This window comes from Elephas maximus, chromosome 22 (assembly GCF_024166365.1).
Source record: "Elephas maximus indicus isolate mEleMax1 chromosome 22, mEleMax1 primary haplotype, whole genome shotgun sequence".
NCBI classification, from domain to species: domain Eukaryota; kingdom Metazoa; phylum Chordata; class Mammalia; order Proboscidea; family Elephantidae; genus Elephas; species Elephas maximus.
Window position 1 is genome coordinate 6,981,102 of NC_064840.1, and position 16,796 is coordinate 6,997,897.

The following is a 16,796-nucleotide window of genomic DNA, read 5'->3' on the forward strand; positions in this document are numbered from 1 at the left end:
GTAGCACTTAACCACTATGCCACCAGGGTTTCCAGCGGGGTAAGAAGATACCTAAATGTGGCTGCCATGCTAGCATGTGAGCTTCATGATATCAGGGCTGTTGTCTTTGCTGCCCCTGGAATAGTGCCTGACACTCAGTAGACTCTCAATAAATATTTGTTTAATAAAGGAAAAAAAAAAGTGATTATTACGATAGCTGCAGAAAAAGCACTCGACAAAATCCAGCAGCCCACCATGATAAAAACAGTCAACAAATTAGAAATAGAGGGAAACATCTTCAACCTGATAAAGGGCTGTTGTGAAAGCCCATAGCTAACATCATACTTCATGGTGAGACACAGAGTTTTCCCCCTCAGATCAGGAACAAAAGGTTTTCTATCTCACCACTTCTCTTCAGCATTCTACTGGAGGCTCTGACTTTCTAAAGCCAAGGAGCCTGGATGAACCCCAAAACTATTGCCCCGATATAATCTTTAAACCAAAAATATCCCCTGAAGTCATCTTAAAACCAAACAATAAAAAAAAAAAATAGTTTAGCTTAATTAGTAAAAAATGCCTGCCTTGAGCATTATGTTCCTTCAAGAACTATCTAGGTGGGATCAAACTGCCAACAGCAACTCGAAAGTTTATACAGGAAGCTTAGGGGGCAGTGAGTTTATGTTAATGGCAGAGAAACAACTCAGAAAAGGAGGGTGAGAATGGTCGCACAACTTGAATGTAATCAATGTCCCTGAGTTGTATATGAAGAAACCGTTGAACTGTGTATTTTTTGCTGTGTGTAATCTCAACAACAAAAAACATTATACTGGAGGTTCTAGCGAGGGTAATGAAGCAAGAAAAATACATAAAAGGAATCCAGTTTGGAAAAGAAGAAGTAATTTCTATTTGTAGATGGCATGATCTTATATACAGCATTCACCAAAAAATCCAGAGGGGGGGAGGTAAAATTAGAGCTAATAAACAAATTCAGCAAGGTTTTTGCAGGATAGGAAATCAACACACAAAAACCAGTTGTCTTTTTACATACCAGAAATGAACAATTTGAAATTAAAATAATTCCATTTATAATAGCATCCAAAAGAATAAAATACTTAGAAATAAATTTGAACAAAAAAAAAGTACAAGACTTGTACACTGAAAACTACAAAACATTGCTGAAAGAAAGAAGATCTAAATAAATGGAAAGAGCCTGTGTTCATAGATTGGAAGACTTAATATTCTTAAAATGACACTAGTCTCCAAATTACCATACAGATTGAATGCAACCCCTATCAAAATTCCAACTGCATTTTTTCATTGTAGTTTTTTCTTTTTTAAGAAATAGACAAGTTGATCCTAAAAGTCATATGGAAATGCGAGAGAACCAGAACAGCCAAAAAGCCTTGAAAAAGAACAAAGTTGGAGGACTCACGCTCCCTGATTTTGAAACTGATTGCAAAGCTACAGTAAACAGGAGAGCATGGTACTGGCATAAGGATAGACATACGGACCAATGGGATAGAATTGAGAATGCAGAAATAAACCCATCCATCTATGGTCAGTTGATTTTCGTCACAGGTGCCAAGACCATGCAGTGGAAGAAAGAATAGTCCTTAAAACAAACGGTGCTGGAATAACTATATTTTCATGTGCAAAAGAATGATGGTGGACCTGCACCTCACACCATATATGAAAATCAACTCAAAATGGATTAACAGCCTAAACGTAAGATCTAAAATCATAAAACTCTTAGAAGAAAACATAGGCGTAAATTTTTGTGGCCTTGCACTAGATATGACATCAAAAGCAACCAAAAATAAATAAATTGAACTTTATCAAAAGTAAACACTTTCATATGTCAACCTACAGAATGCATGAAAATATTTGTAAATTATACATTTGATAATGCCAATTATGGTTTATTGAATTACTTAATATGGCCCTTCTAGCCAAAAGTCTTTTTGATTCACACCCAGTGGTTGAGTGGAACTATGCAGATAAGATGTATGGAACCTGTGATGGCTGGAGTTATATATCAACTCGCCTAGGCCATGATTCCCAGTATTGAATGGTTGGCCTCCATTTTGTGGTCTGATGTAATTAATCCTCCAGTTTGTGATGTGTTGTGAATCCTAGCCTCTACGCCTACGGTTGTATTAATAAGGCAGGATTAGGGATTTATCTTGAGTCACCACCTTACTACAGGGGGTGACTCAAGTCACTATTCTTACTCAAGGGTGTGAGTCAAGTTACCACCTTCTCAGTAGGGGAATTTCCTTGAGGATGTGTTCTGTATCTGCTTCATGATCATCTGACCTCCAGTTCTTGGAGCTCAAGCAAGCAGCCTGCTGACGGCCCTGCCAATTCTGGAATTCATCAGCTTCCACAGCCCGATGAGCCAGCAGCCTATCGTCTGACCTGATTTGTCAGCTTCCACAGCCTTGTGAGCCAGCAGTCTGACCTGCCAGTTTGGGTTCGTCAGCCCCTGCAGTGACAGGAGTTGGGAGAAGCCTCCAGCCTGACGCTTGACCCATGGATTTGGGACTTGCCAGCCTCCACAACTCCGTAAGCCATTTCCTTGAGGTGTGGTTCGTGAGTTCTGTGAGATGTTGCAGCGAATTACAGAACCCAAAGACGGAAGGGAGAGTACTGAGGGAAGAGGTAGTGGTTGATGTTAGAGATGATGGAGTGGGACAGCAGTTTGGAAAACTTGGACATTTGAGACATCTCTAACCTCCGCCCCACAGGAACCAGCTTTGTGCTGATCCTTAGAAAATTATTCAAGAAATTATTCATTCAGTAATAAGAATACATAAAGAGCGCCCACAACAACAAAAAAACCCAATTAAAAAAATGGGCAAAGGATCTGAATACACATTTCTCCAGAGAGGATATCCAAATGGCCAACAAGCACATGAAAAAACACTCAACATCATTGATGATGAGGGAAATGCAAATCAAAACCACAATGAGATCCCAGTTAACACCCACTAGGGTGGCTGTAATAAAACAGGTGTGGGAGAGGACATGGAGAAATTGGAACCCTCATACATTGCTGTTGAATGTACAATGGTACAACCAAAGTGGAAAACAGTCCAGCAGTTCTTCAAAAAGTTAAACACAGGATTACCACATGACCTAGCAATTCCACCCCTAGGTGTATACCCAAAAGATGGGAAAGCAGAGACTCAGATACTTGTACACCAGTGTTCACTACAGTATTATTCACAATAGCTGAAAGGTAGAAATAACCCAAGTGACCTGTGAATGGATGAATGGATAAGCAAAGTGTGTTCTAGCCATACAATGGAATAGTCCTCAGTCATAAAGAGAAATGAAGTGCTGATACATGCTACGACATGGATGAACCTTGAAAACATGCTGGGTGAAAGCCATTCACAAAAGGCCACATATTATATGATTCCATTGGTATGAAATATCTAGAATGGGCAAACCCATGGAGACAAAGTAGATCAATGATTGCATAGGGCTGGGGGAAGGGAGGATCAGGAGTGACTGCTAACCAATGCAGAGTTTCTTTTTGGGGTGATGAGAATGAAAGGGGCAATGGTTGCCCAATTGTGAATATACTAAAAAACACTGGACTGTACACTTCCAAATGGTGAATTTCATGCTATGTGGATTATATCAATTAAAAAAAAAAAAGGAAAAATATTTGTTGAATTATGGCCAGGATCTAAAGTGAGGGACTATGCATTGTGGTCAAAATACAACAACAACTCAAGTGAATACCCCAGAGTTTTGTAGAAGGTACAGGGCAGGCTGCTGAGAGCTGCTTTCTTGCCCTCAAGGAAACAGAGGCCAAGTCAAACAGCTAAAAGGTGGTACGGCCAGCACTAGTACCCACGTCTCTCTGCCTTGTGAGCCCTCTGCTTGTAGCTTCTAGCCCTGCTCTGTCCAACATGGAGGCACAAACCATTGTAGCTACTGAGCGCTGGAAACAAGGCTAGCCTGAATTAAGATGTGCTGTAAGTGTAAAATTTTGTAGACTAAGTACAATTAAAAAAAAAAAAATCTTAATTATTTCCTTATATTGATTACATGTTGAAATCACACTATTTTGGATATTGGGTTACATAAAATATGTCGTTAAAAAATAATTTCCCCAGGTTTGTACTTTCTAAAACATGACTACCACAAAATTTAAAATTATATATGTGGCTGGCATAATATTTCTGTGGGACAGTAGCGTGTACTCTGGAGTACTGGTCCCTGGGGACAGTACAGAAGGGGGTGACTGTAAGTTATTCATGGAATAAAATTTCACTTAGCAACCTTTGGTGGGCTAGCCTACAGCTGATCACAGGATGCTTTTTTTTTTTTTTATGTATTACTATAACATACCTAAACCAAACCCACTGCCATCGAGTCAATTCCAACTCATGTCAACCCTACAGGACAGAGTGGAACTGCCCCATAGGGTTTCCAAGGAGCAGCTGGTGGATTTGAACTGCCAACCTTCTGGTTAGCAGCTGAGCTCTTAACCACTGTGCCGCCAGGGCTCCATAACATAACATACCTAGGCAATCCTTTATTGTTGGATACTTACGTAGCTTTCTTTTTTCTTCTTTGAACATGTTGTCAGGGACAGCCTCATCAGTTAGGAATTGCACTCAGGTAAAAACCTGGTTACAGTGGCTTAAACACATAGGGTTATTCTCTTCTGTAAAGGAACTCCAGATGTGGGCAGCTCTATGAAGTCTCTACTTTTCTACTCCACCATCTTTAGCGCATGTCTTCCATCCTCAGGGTTATAAGATGGCTGCTAGAGTTCCAAATGTTATGACAGAATTTCCACGCAAGAAGCAGAAGTAACGCCAAATTGATTGTTTCAAATGTTACTAAATAGATTGGGTGCCATTTGTTAATAGCCAAACACAAAGTTTAGTAAAACCTTTCTAATTATTCGTTGGTTCTATTTAAAAAAACCATCTCTACAGGCGAGGCGGTTCTGACTCATAGCAACCCTATAGGACAGAGTAGAGCCACCCCCACAGGGTATCCAAGGAGTAGCTGGTGCATTCGAACTGCCGACCTGACCTTTTGGTTTGCAGCTGAGCTCTTAATCACTGTACCACAGGGCTCCAGTTCTGTCTTACCAAACCAAAAAAACAGACCCACTGCTGTTCAATGTCCAGCCTGGACATGGCGACCCCACTTGTCTTGCCAGTGGGTTCTAAAAAAAATCCACTTTGTGATAGACCAAATTTTACCCTCGACGTATAAGCAGTAAGTAGTATCTCGGCACCAACAACATGTAAACCACCAACAGTCAATCCCAATGGGAAAAAGAAGACATACCACTTCCATTGCTTATGGCAGCATTCAATAGGGTGTACAGAAGATAATCAAAAAGTGGGTTGAGTTGAATTGATGTCACTCCAGATGAAGGAAAATCTAATTTATGTCCAGAAAGGAATAATAATCAGTTGCCATTGAGTCAATTCCAACTCATGGTGCCCCTCGTATGTCAGAGTAGAACTGTTACACTTAGGATTTTCAATGGCAGATTTTTCAGAAGTAGACCGTAAAGCCTTTCTTCTGAGGCGCGTCTGGGTAGACTCAAAGCTCCAGCCTTTTGGTTAGCAGCCTATGGCAGTAACTGTTTGCACCAGCCCCTCGGGACTCCAGAAAAGGAATGAAGCAGGCACCATTCTGTTGCCCTATTTCTAGATGGCCTTCCATGATTTCCACTATGAAATAGGTGCTGTCTTGACCTCTACTCCCCACTAGGATGTGTGCTCCATGGACTAGTTGGGTTTGGTTACTGTGACGTTTTCCAAGAGTACTCCTTGGGTGCTGGTTTCGGGGCAAGGGTGTCACCTGCACCATTAGTCGTAGAGGGAGGGAAGAAGGGAAAGACTGGGTGGGTATCCCTTCTTTCTTCGGTGGAGAGGTCACTGAGATCCAGCAATGACGTCTAAATGTGAGTTACTAAACCAGCAAACCAAGGCAAGAAAAAAAGTGCGCCTCCTGTTTATTTTGGAAAGCTTTACTATGTAGCCAAAATCCAAGAAATAGCCCCCCCCAAAGGTGATTCATCAAATCCGAAATGCATTTTATGATTATGTCTCTGATCAGAGAATGGGCTTGGGTGGGGTCGGAGGAGGGTGGAAATTTGTGAGTAGAAACTTCGCCAAGGTCATTCTTGGCTCCCTAGTGCCTAGGAAGGTGCCTGCCATAGAGCTGGTGCTGCTTAAATATTTGGATGCGTTAGTATTCAAAATTAGGTGGATGCCAGGGTGAACTGTCCCGAGGAGAAGGCCTTTGGCGTTTGTCAGAGCCTTAAGGAGTCATAGGCCCCCACAAAAAGGTTAAAAACCACCTAATACACAGACAAGAAGTTTATTTAAAATCAGTGTCAAGAACTGGTTATTCTCATCATGGGTAAGAGCCAGCACTCGGTATCTGGAAAGATCTCCGTGCTTAAAAGCCCCAGTCGCCACCATTTTCTCCAGGTAATTTTCCATCCCTGCCCCCACAGCCAAAAAAAAAAAAGGGGGGGGGGGAGAAGTCATTCTTAAATTCTACCTAGCTATTAAAAAAAAAAAAAATTAAGCGGTAGATTAACGTCCTCCCCTCCCCGCGTCGCCGGAAACGAAGGCAGAAGAAAGGGGCCTCGCGCGACCGGCCGCCCCCAGCCCCCCGCCCCCCAAACTTTGCCAAGTTGCGGCGCCGGGCGCCGGGCGCGCGCGGAGGCGCGGGGCGCGGCCGGCGGGCGGAGCCCTGACGCCGGGGGCGCGGGCGCTGGGCCGCCCCCTCCCGGCCCGGGCCACCGCCGGCTCCGCACAAAGTTTGCGGCCGCCCCTGCGCCCGCCGATGTATGGGTGATCGACTGCGGCGGGCGGCAGGGTGAGGGACGGCCATATTTGCCGGTGCGCCCGCGCGTCCACAACAAAAAGTGCGCGGGAGCCCGGCGGGCGGACGGACGGGCGCACGGCCCCGCCGCGGAGCCGCCTCGCCGCCCCCGGCCCGCCGCCCCGGCGCGGCCCCCGTGGGGGGATGTCGTACAAGCCGAACTTGAACGCGCACATGCCCGCCGCCGCCCTCAACGCGGGTGAGTGAGCGCCCGGTCGCGCGCCGCGCCAAGTGCCGCCAAGTTGGGCCCCGCGCGCCCGGCCGGCCAGGGGCTCCCGGGGGCCTCGCGGCGTGGCCGGGGCGCCGGGCACCGGGTCCGGCCCGTGGCAGAGCCGCCGCCGCCGCCGCCATGATTCCGGCGCCGCGCGCCAAACTTCGCCGCGTGCCTCGTTCCCCCCGGGCCTGCTCGTGGCCGGGCCGGGGGTCGGGGCGCTGGCAGCCGCGGAGCCCCCACGCCGCGGCCGGGGGATCCGGGGACGGAGCGTGCGGGCCGGGAGGGAGGGAGGCTTTTCTTGCTCCTTTTTCCTCCGGCGGCTTTTGGGCGGCTCGGCGAGGGCCCCTGCCGGCGGGAGGCGGCAGCGCGCGGGCGCCGCGGGGCGCGGGCGCCTGGGGCGCGGGGCAGGCCCGTGGGGGGCGCCAGGCTGCGGGGCTTCACCCGGGCAATGCTGGGCCCAGGCGGGAACGCCGGGTTTGCCAGGCTGCGGCCGCCCCTGGGGGCGCGGGGCCGGGTAGACGGGCCCGGAGGCACTGGCCTGGCCGGGGACTTAAAGGGTAAAGGGGGTCCGGCCTGGCGCGCGGAAACGGGGGGCGCCCAGAACGGGACTTGCGGGAGACCACCTCTTGCGCGCGCAGAGTCAAAGTAGTTGGGGAAGACCCGCGGCTTCTGGGTGTCTTGGGCGGTGGGTGAGGGCGGCATTTCAGGGGCCCAGATCTCGGAGCCCCTAAGTCTGTCATGGAAGGCCCCCCTTCTGCAGAAATCGGGAGGTACGCATCTCCCCTCCCTGGAGGGCAGGGGGTCTCGGAAACTCTTCCAGAAGTTATCAGGCAACCTTCCTTAGGCTGTGCCCAGGGGGTGGGGTACCTGGGAGACCGAGGGCGCCGTCGGGGAGGGGAGGTAAAATTGTTGGGGTTGTGGGGTGATTGGCTTTGTCTCCTCACCAGGGACCTTTAGACACTTGATTGGAAGCATGCGTCCAAAAAAGCGGGGCGCCTTGGTTGGGGGAGAGGGCCAAGGGCCTTGCCCTGGGGTGGGGGGGGAGGGTTGGCTCTGCTCGCCAATATGCCAAGCTGGCAGCTTGCCCCGAGTTTCCGGCCTGGCCTCCAGACGTTGACTCCATAACTACAAAAATTCTAAAGGGACCTATAAGATTTAAAGAAAACAAAAAAACTTCTTGGACACTGAGGTTTTGGGGTTGGGAAAGGGTTAAGATTAAGGTTGCAGATTGGGGTGATCTGAATTGCTCAGATGTGGGCTGTGAGCCGCCGAGAGCAAACAGCCCCCGTTTTCTCACATGCCCTCACCTCCCGTGGGTCCGCAGGCCTTCCTGAGACAGGCTTTGTTGCCTAGGTAGGATGTCTTCTGCTTCCATCTCTCTGGGGGTGGGCAGGGCGGAGGGTGGTGCCAGCCTGGACAGGCGGGAATTCTCAGGCTGCCCTGGTGTAGTTGAGGCAGGGGCCCCACACTGGGGTCCTGAGGGATTGGGGTCACTGAGGGTAACAGGGACACCCACTGAGGACCCCTGCAGCCCTGTTCGGGACTAGCTGGCACCTGTAAACAGTCTTTCTTCTATCTCCTATGGTGCATTCCAAGAGGAGTGCTGTCCCCAAATCGCTGTTTTCTTTTGGGGGGCCTACATGCCCCCTGCGGACCCCTTTGCAAAAAGCCCTGTCTCCCCATTTGCATCCAAGATGGACTCTCCGCGCCCCTCCTCCCGGCTTCCCTGTCATCATCCCTCACGCCCTGCAGCCCAGCCTCCTGCTCGTGGGTGGGTTGCCAAGCCGTGGCCTGGCCGGCGGTGGCGGAGTTAGACAAAGCCCCCACGTCCCCGCTGGAGAGGCCCCCCCTCCCCGGGGCGCCCCGAGAGGCGGGAAGGCCGCCAGCTCCCCAGGCCCGGGCCGGCTCTTTGTCTGGCGTGGGGGCGGGGAGCTCCGGCCCCAGGAGCTTCCTGGCCTCCTGCTCCTGCACACTGGCTCATTGTCTGATGCTCCTCCGCGGAGGGAGACGCTGCGCTGACGTGGAGTCTGCTTCTCTTGGTGGCCTCCCTCCGCCGACCCAATGGCCCTCCCTGTGTCTGCGGGAAGGAGTGGCCAGGAGAGGAACTCGGGGGCCCTTTCTCCAACTCTTTCCAGGGCCAGAGACACCCCCTCCAGCACTGAAGAAGGGACTGACAGTGGCATAGGATGGGGGTCACACACTATGCTGCTGGGGTGACAGGACAGTCAAGCCCTGAGCTACTGCCTGACTGCCCCACTCCCACCAAAATGGGGCAGTTTCTCACTCCTACTCCCTTTCCCCTTGGCCCCCAAGACCTGACTCCAGTGCCATCAAACAGCAGGGTCTAGAGCCTTTAGTTGTTCTACTGGAAACCATTGCCTCAAATAGCTGGGGAAACTGAGGCCCAGAGAGGGAAGGATGTTGTCTAAGGTCACACAGCCAGGAGTGGCCCTTGCCCATAGGAGAGAAGACAGGGCAGGGGGAGAAAAGACAAGGAGGTGGGGTGGAGCAGAGGCCACAGGGAGGTTCCGGATCTCCTCCTGCCTGGAGCTAGTGTCTTCTAGAGGCCTTGAAGAGTTGGGCCACTCACTCTCCCCAGGTTAGCACTTAGCATCCATACCTTCCTGAGCCCAGGGAGGGACCATAACTTGTGTGGGGCAGGATTAGAACTCAGGTCTGGGTGCACAAAGCCTGTGTTTCCCAAGCCATACTCACCACCCCCTGCCTTCCAGTCCCCTGGAAGGCTCAGGAAGTTGGGGCTTAGCTGATGTGGTGGGGGGGGCGGGGCTGGAGGGGGCACTGGCCCTGTCCCAGGCTGGGCTCTGGCCACTGAACACCTGCCCTTGCCTTGGAGTGCTTCCCTGATGTGAGTAGCACTTACAGGTGTGTTGTCATCCCTACCTTGTAGACAGGGAAACTGAGGCTCCAAGCAGCCCAATAATTGGCCCTTGACCAGCTTGGGGGTGGCACAGTCGGGATTCAAATCACGTTTCTGGGTGGCCTCCCAAGCTTCAGCATAAACATGGGACTGAGTAGGGGCAGCTGGGCAGGCCTGGGACCTGAGAGGGTATCAAGTGCAGAGCTGCTCCAGACTCCTGGACAGGAAGGTGGGCATCAGTGGAGCTTCTGTGCTGCGTCACCGGGGCGGTCTCTGGCCCAGATCTGTGTCTCCCTCCCTCTACCGTGAGGGTCCCTGATCCAGGGTTCCCAGGGGCCCCTTCCCGCTCCCTGTGCCTGAGCTCCTGAAGTTACTTCCGCCCGGCCCCTCCCCTTGCCCATCCCAGTCGAGCAGCTGGTCGCTTTGGCCGGCCTTGGCACCAGCTGTCCATCCCGGGGCCAGGTCTGTGAGGCTGCTGTGTGTGTGAGAGGGACCGTTTGGCTCTAGGGGTGGCGGGAGGGGAGCTGCTCCCCATGGGGCGTGGAGTCAGGCAGGCGGGCGGCTGCTGAGGAAGACTAGGTAAATTCTCCATGGTTACCGCTGTTTGTAATTCTGCAGGACGGCTTTCACCCGCTAATGGCCACTCGGACGCCATTATGGGTCTGCGTGCTTTCAGCCATGTAGCCGGAGCTGAAAAAGCCCCCTAGGAAGATCCCTAATCCGGGAGACCCTGAGACCCTTCTCAGTCCCTGACGGCTGGCCCAGGGCAGGGTCTCAGAATGTTGCCTTCCGAAAGTGGGGCATCCTCTTGGGGTACAGAGGAACATAGGCTGTCAAGAGGCCTGTCTCCTCTTTGGGGAACAGAGGCTTAGAGAGGTTGGGGGGCTTGTCTGGGGTCAGAGTCCAGAGGGGCGGTGTACCAGAGGTCTCCAGCCTGGGGGTTCTCATCTTCCAGGCCTTCTCCTGTCTTCCTGGCCCTGTAAATCTCTGCAGTGGTGCTTCGGGCCCACAGAAGCACAAAGACTTCCTGTATTAGAAACCTTAGCCTGGGTGTGGACCAGCCTCAGTAGCAGGTGGCCTCGTGGCAGTGATGTAGCTGTAGGGTATCATCCTATGGGGAGCAGGACCCAGGAAAGGGGACCGGCCAGGATGCTGCCTGCAGTAGCTGTTGGCTTCATCTTGGGTACCAACCTGCACAGCTGGGGAGAGGCTGCAGGGTGGGAAGGAGCAGTCCTGTGATCGACTAGCGATGCCTGCTGTGGTGACGGGGATGAAGACTGGGGGCCTTTGGTTACATTTTTACTATCGATTATCTAGGCCAAGTGTCAGGGCCATGGCCCGCCAAACTAGAGGTGAAGAATTGGGGCTCTGTCCTCCAAAGACAGAAAGCTGCTGTTGGTGCTGTGGGTTCTGGGTGGGGGACCTGTTGCGGCACCCAGAGCCCCCATCTTGGGTACCACTGGCCACAGCCACGCGATTCCTGACACCTTCTCTTCTCTCCTGCCCCACAGCTGGGGGTGTCCACTCTCCTGCCACCAGCATGGCAACATCCTCTCAGTACCGCCAGCTGCTGAGTGACTACGGGCCACCATCCCTCGGGTACACCCAGGTATGGCAATGGGGTGATGGCATGGAGGGAGGGTTTGCGGGGGCTGTCCTGGGCCCTGAGAAAAACTGGACACGTCCTCCCGACTGTCAGGGAAGCAGAAACAGTGGATGAGGCAGAGGAAGAACAGCGATGGGGTGGAATAGCCATCTGAGCTCCCTCAGCCTGAGACCTGGGCTTGGTTTGTGCTCAGCCTACAACGCGTAGGATTGGAGGGGTGACCAGGGCCATGTGTCACATGGGGACACATGGAGGTGGGAGGAGAAGGGAAGCACAAGGAAAGGCCTGTGAGCGTCCCAGGGTGGTGTGCCTCCTCGTTCGTTTCCTCGGAAGGAAGGTCTGTGGAGACCTGGATTCTGGGTCTCCAAGCTTCGTTCTCACTCCCTGTCCAAAATGTCTCGGGCCCAGTGAAAACAAAGACTGACCCCAGACCTCAGAGCTTTCCACATTTGAGATAAAGTGTGTTTCGTGGAGAGCTGGTGGCTGTGAGCGGGACCCTAGGTCAAGGCTGCTTGGATTTCAGCCCTGGCTTCACCTCCCGCTGGGCGGTGACCATCTCTTAGAGGCCCAAGACTCAGTTGCCTCATCTGTCAAGTGGGTCTAATGCTAGTTCTGACCTCAGTGGTCAGTGAGAGGCATCCTCAGAGTGAGCTGCTACTTCAAGTACGTTTTGAATCTACGACGGGGGGTGCTGCTCCTGGGACGGGAGCTGGTGAGGCCTGGCCCTGTGTGGTAGAACATTCTGAGGATTGTTCCTTGCAATGGCTCCTACTCAGGACTTGGCCTGGTGGCAATGCCACGTCAGGCCATCCTGTTCCTGGAGGAGAAGCTAGCGTGGAGGGAGCGGGGGCGCTTGAAGATGTGGCTGTAGTGGGTGGATGTCCTGGAGTGGCAGAGCAGCGCCCTGGCCATGAGGCAGCGGTGGTATGAGGCTGCGTGGGAGAAGGAGAGGAGGAGGGACCTGGAGGTCCAGAGGAGGCGTAGGGAGCAGGTCGAGGAGCTGGAGGAGCACTGGAGGAGGGGCCCGGAGGTGCAGAGACGGAGGCAGCAGGAGAGGAGGGAGGCACAGGCAAGGGCCTTGTGCGGGGAGATGGTCACCCTGGTGCAGCTGTGGGAAGAGAAAGATGCTGAGGATGAGGAGGGGCTGCAGCAGGCAGCCTCAGCCCCGCAACCTGTGGGAAGCCCTGCCACACTGCTCTGGGTGCTTGCCTCAGGGACTGTGGGGTGGCCTGGAGACATGGGGTGCCCCTACCGGTGGGAGGATGGGGTGAATTAAAGCACAGAGCAGGCTCTGTCAGAGGTCTCTGGTGACCTTTGCAGCCCCAGTGACACCAGGTCTAGCTGCTTTTTTCTTATCCAGCCTTGCCACTCTCCCTGGACACTCAGCCCCCAGCTATCTGAGTTCTAGAGGTTTCTCTGCCAGCCTTTCCTTCTCTTGTTCCTTGAGATGGTAGAAGAGCTTTCTGGAAACTGCTGGGTGGTTTCATTGGGACCAGGCTCCCTACCCTGTGCTGTCCTGGGAGCTGGAAGGCCGGGAGGGCATGTGCCTCACCCAAGCTGAGATAGCAGCTCCAGGGTCCTTGGCCAGGCTGCCTCCACTCCCTGCGGCAGCCTTTGTATCACTGCCCTAGCCGTCTGCGCAGAGGCCTGTTCTGCTTGTCAGCAAAGGTCAAAGGGAGGTGGCTGCAATCCTGACCACAGCGTGGGGGACACACTGAGGTTTGCATTCATCTGAACCCATCTTCTGCTTCCAGGGAACTGGGAACAGTCAGGTGCCCCAGAGCAAATACGCCGAGCTGCTAGCCATCATTGAAGAGCTGGGGAAAGAGATCAGACCCACCTATGCAGGGAGCAAGAGTGCGATGGAGAGGCTGAAGCGAGGTGAGTCTGGGCCTGGGGCCCTGGGTGCTGACCAGCAGGGCTGACCGAGTACTGGCTGAGAACTCTGATGATGGAGGGTAGGGTAGGGTAGGGAAGAGTCTCCAACCCACTGGGGTTCCTGTGTTTTTGCAGACTTCTGTCTGGTGAGGTGGCAGGTGGGGTCTCTGCGGTAGGCACTGCTCCTTCGGGTCTACTGGGAAGGGGCTCTTGAAGGCCACTTCTCTTCATTCAGGGGTTTCTGAGAGAGGCAGCCCCAGCCAGTGAGTCTCCCTGGCCTCGGGGCGTCTGTCTCCTTTTAAAGGACTTTTACGGCCTAGACACTGCAGCTTTGCCTCCTGGCCTCTCCGCTCCTGTTGGCCCCCCAGTCTTGGGGGCATCAGGCAGGACATACAGGAGCCTCCTGTCTCTGGGTGAGGCCAGAGACACAGCGCTGCATTGGGTTTCACCTGCGTCTGGAACTGCCCTCTGCTACCAGTGCTGTGCTGTGCTTGTCCTGGGCTCTGGACGGGAGCACAAGAGCACTTGTGAGTTCTTTTGTGATGGTAGAGGGAGGGAGGCTGGTGTCAAAGACAGAAGTGCCTCATGTGAGGTGGGACTGACCGGCTGACATCAGGAGGAAGTAGAAGGGCCACTGCCTCGTTACGTAAAAGGGGAGAACGGGATTCGATTTCAGAAGGTGGCAGCGCGGAGGCGCTTTGGCTGACGCACTGATTTAATTTCAGGAGGGTTTGGGGGTTCTTAAAAAGGTGAGAGAAGCCACTTTGGAGAAAGATGAGGGAGGAGCATCCCTTGGTTACAAACCTGTGGTGGAAAGGGGGGCTGCTGCTGAGGTCCTGACCCTCTCCAGCTGAGTACAGGCTCCTTGGCTGGTGTTTCAGGAGCCTTTGCGAAGTGGTGAGCTGACTGCAGAGCTAGTAGGGGGAATACCAGGGACAGGCATGGGGCCCGGGGAACCTGGCCAAGGTAGAGGGTGTCGCTGAAGAGGACCTGGGGGGAGACCTGGAGCCTGACCCCAGCTAACCCGGAGTTGGGTGAGCATTGCTGTGCCGTTCCAAAGGCAAAAGAGGAAAGACCTTTCTGATAACGAGTGCTGGTTACCCTGGGAAGATGCTAACAGGCCATCTGCAGTCACCTCCAAAATGCCAGTGGTTCAGGCCAACACACGGATGGACATACTGTGTGGCCGTCCTGGATAGGTCCTGGGCGAGCTGTTGGTCCCACAGTAAGGAGTAAGACCTAGCGCCACCCCCCGACCGAAAGACCAGCCCTAGGCAGCCAATTTTACTGTCACGGCAGGGTGAGAGGGTGGGAGAGGGGATGGGGGAGGCAGAAACAGAGCTGACAGGTTAGTAACCTGAGGCCCATGAGCCAGGAGCAGTTTTTACATTTTTTAATAGTTGAAAAAAATATAAAAGAATCCTATTTTGTGACATGTGAAAATGACGTGAAATTCGGCATCCATCAGTAAAAATTGACGGGAACGTGACCATGGCTGTTGCTTGTGTACCATCTGTGACTGCTTTTGTGATACCATCGCAGAGTTGAGTGATTGGGACAGAGACTGGGGCCAGCAGAGCCGAAAACACTTGCTGTGTGGCCCTTTACAGAAAAAGTTTGCTGACCCGTGAGATAGGCTGTAAGATTTGTGAGGTGAGGTGTGGACTCCTAAACTTCAGCTGTCAGTGCCTGGTGGTGGGGGGGGGTCATTCATAATTTCCTCTGGGAGTCATATCTTAGAAGGAATAGAATTCCTGTTACCTAGTAAAATCAATAATTCATGAAGTTCAGTAGAGGTGAAAGGGAAAAAAAGGTCACCACCACACCGCAGAGATCAAAACCAAACTGTCGAGTTGATTCCGACTCATAGCGAACCCTATCGGACAGAGTAGAGCTGCCCTGTAGGGTTCCCAAGGAGCAGCTGGTGCATTCGAACTGCTGACCTTTTGGTTAGCAGCTGAGCTCTTAACCGCTGCACCACCAGGGCTCCATAGAGATCAAAGATGGAGGGAATCGATAGGGCAGAAGATGGTGGAACGACTCTGGGAGGGAGGGACATCACAGTGGACCGAGCGTTTAACATGAATGAGTGCTGCTGTCTTGTACCCTACATGTGCAGGCTGGAAGTATTCTCTTGGCATACTTGACACTAGTCAAGCCCTTTCTAGAATTCAGAATATGAAAAAGCCAGAGAAAAATAACAATGCTTTGAAAGGAGTGGAATCTCCAAAGTGGGGCAAGCTTAAAGGACTTGGGTGGAGACACATTTATTGCCATCAGCCACCAGAAGGTCATAAAGGAGAGCTTGCTTCTTATCCCCTTGAGTGCAAGAAGACAAGTGGAGGGGGAGACGACGAAGAACTTGGGCTACGAGGGAAAGGTTTTGAAAGGTGGGATGGGATTTGCTAGAACCCTTTAAAACCAATTGCACATCTGAGCGGTGTGCAGGTCCCGAGTTCCCTGTCAGCGTCAGGGTTTTATGGCTGGATGGTCAAGGGATTCTCTTCTGGGTTCCACTGCGGGTACTGTGCATTGGATGACTCTCGGCCTTTGCTTCCTTTTCAGGCATCATTCACGCCAGAGGACTGGTCCGGGAGTGCCTGGCTGAGACGGAACGGAACGCCAGATCCTAGCTGCCTTGTTAGCTCTGAAGGTTTTCCATCTTTTTCCAAAATGAGATGTTACAGCTCATCTCCCGTTTTGTTTTCAAAATGGTAACTCCTTTTTTTTTCCCCTCCCCTTTTCGCTTCCATGGTTCACTAGGCTGTGAACCTACAGTCTCTAAGGCTGAGAAGAGATTTTGCAGTTAACTAGGATTTGCATTTTCAGTAATTAGGAACTACCCAGGTTTTTTGTTTGATTGTTTTTGTTTTTCCGTTTTTTATGCATCGATTTAAAAACTATACAGAAAGTTATCTATCTCCTGGCAAACTGCAGTTTGCCTCCAAAATACTAGTATCTCATCTTACTCTTCTCTTTTGAACACGTTTATGTTGCCCCAGTTGTTCTTTGTCCCTTTTCGTAAGCTCATACAACTTTGAAGATTTGGTTTCTAACGAACACTGACAACACGCTTTCGTAGGAGCTGCCCCAGTTTGCCATCCAGCGTAGATTCTGCTGAACTGAACTTTTTTGCTTAAGTATTTGCATGACTTTTTTTTTTTTTTAGTGCTTTGAAGTCAGTTTAAAAAATGCACAAGTTATAAATACAGAAGAAAGAGCAACCGACCAAACCTAACAAGGGCCCCCGAGAAATTTCACATTAAGACTGTGTGTAGATTTCAGTTCTGCGTTTACTGTAAGTTGATCAAAACATTGAGAAAAAAAGATGACTCAGACTGTTTGCATCTTTGTATGTATTT

At 51.8% G+C, this 16,796-nt stretch overlaps 1 protein-coding gene across 3 annotated transcripts; it reads left to right on the plus strand.

Annotated features, from left to right (window-relative positions):
• Positions 1–6,740: 6,740 nt before the first annotated feature.
• Positions 6,741–16,761, plus strand: CDK2AP1 (cyclin dependent kinase 2 associated protein 1). 3 transcript variants are annotated; one of them, XM_049866335.1, is made up of 4 exons: positions 6,741–7,057; positions 11,462–11,559; positions 13,311–13,437; positions 16,000–16,761. In XM_049866335.1, the coding sequence occupies exons 1-4, from the start codon at positions 7,003–7,005 to the stop codon at positions 16,065–16,067; spliced, it is 348 nt and encodes a 115-aa protein (XP_049722292.1). In that variant the 5' UTR covers positions 6,741–7,002; the 3' UTR covers positions 16,068–16,761. The 3 variants fall into 3 exon arrangements, with proteins under 3 accessions (XP_049722292.1, XP_049722293.1, XP_049722291.1); XM_049866336.1 differs by having other exon boundaries at positions 6,750–6,852; positions 16,000–16,759; XM_049866334.1 differs by lacking the exon at positions 6,741–7,057 and adding an exon at positions 7,504–7,629 and having other exon boundaries at positions 16,000–16,759.
• The last annotated feature ends 35 nt before the right edge of the window (positions 16,762–16,796 follow it).

Excerpts from the sequence above, each read along its gene's own strand:
- CDK2AP1 (XM_049866334.1), top strand. The coding sequence starts at position 7,521 with ATGCTGGGCCCAGGCGGGAACGCCGGGTTTGCCAGGCTGCGGCCGCCC. Across the intron at positions 11,560-13,310 it reads CATCCCTCGGGTACACCCAG|GGAACTGGGAACAGTCAGGT; the intron begins GTATGGCAATGG and ends TTCTGCTTCCAG. Across the intron at positions 13,438-15,999 it reads GATGGAGAGGCTGAAGCGAG|GCATCATTCACGCCAGAGGA; the intron begins GTGAGTCTGGGC and ends CTTCCTTTTCAG.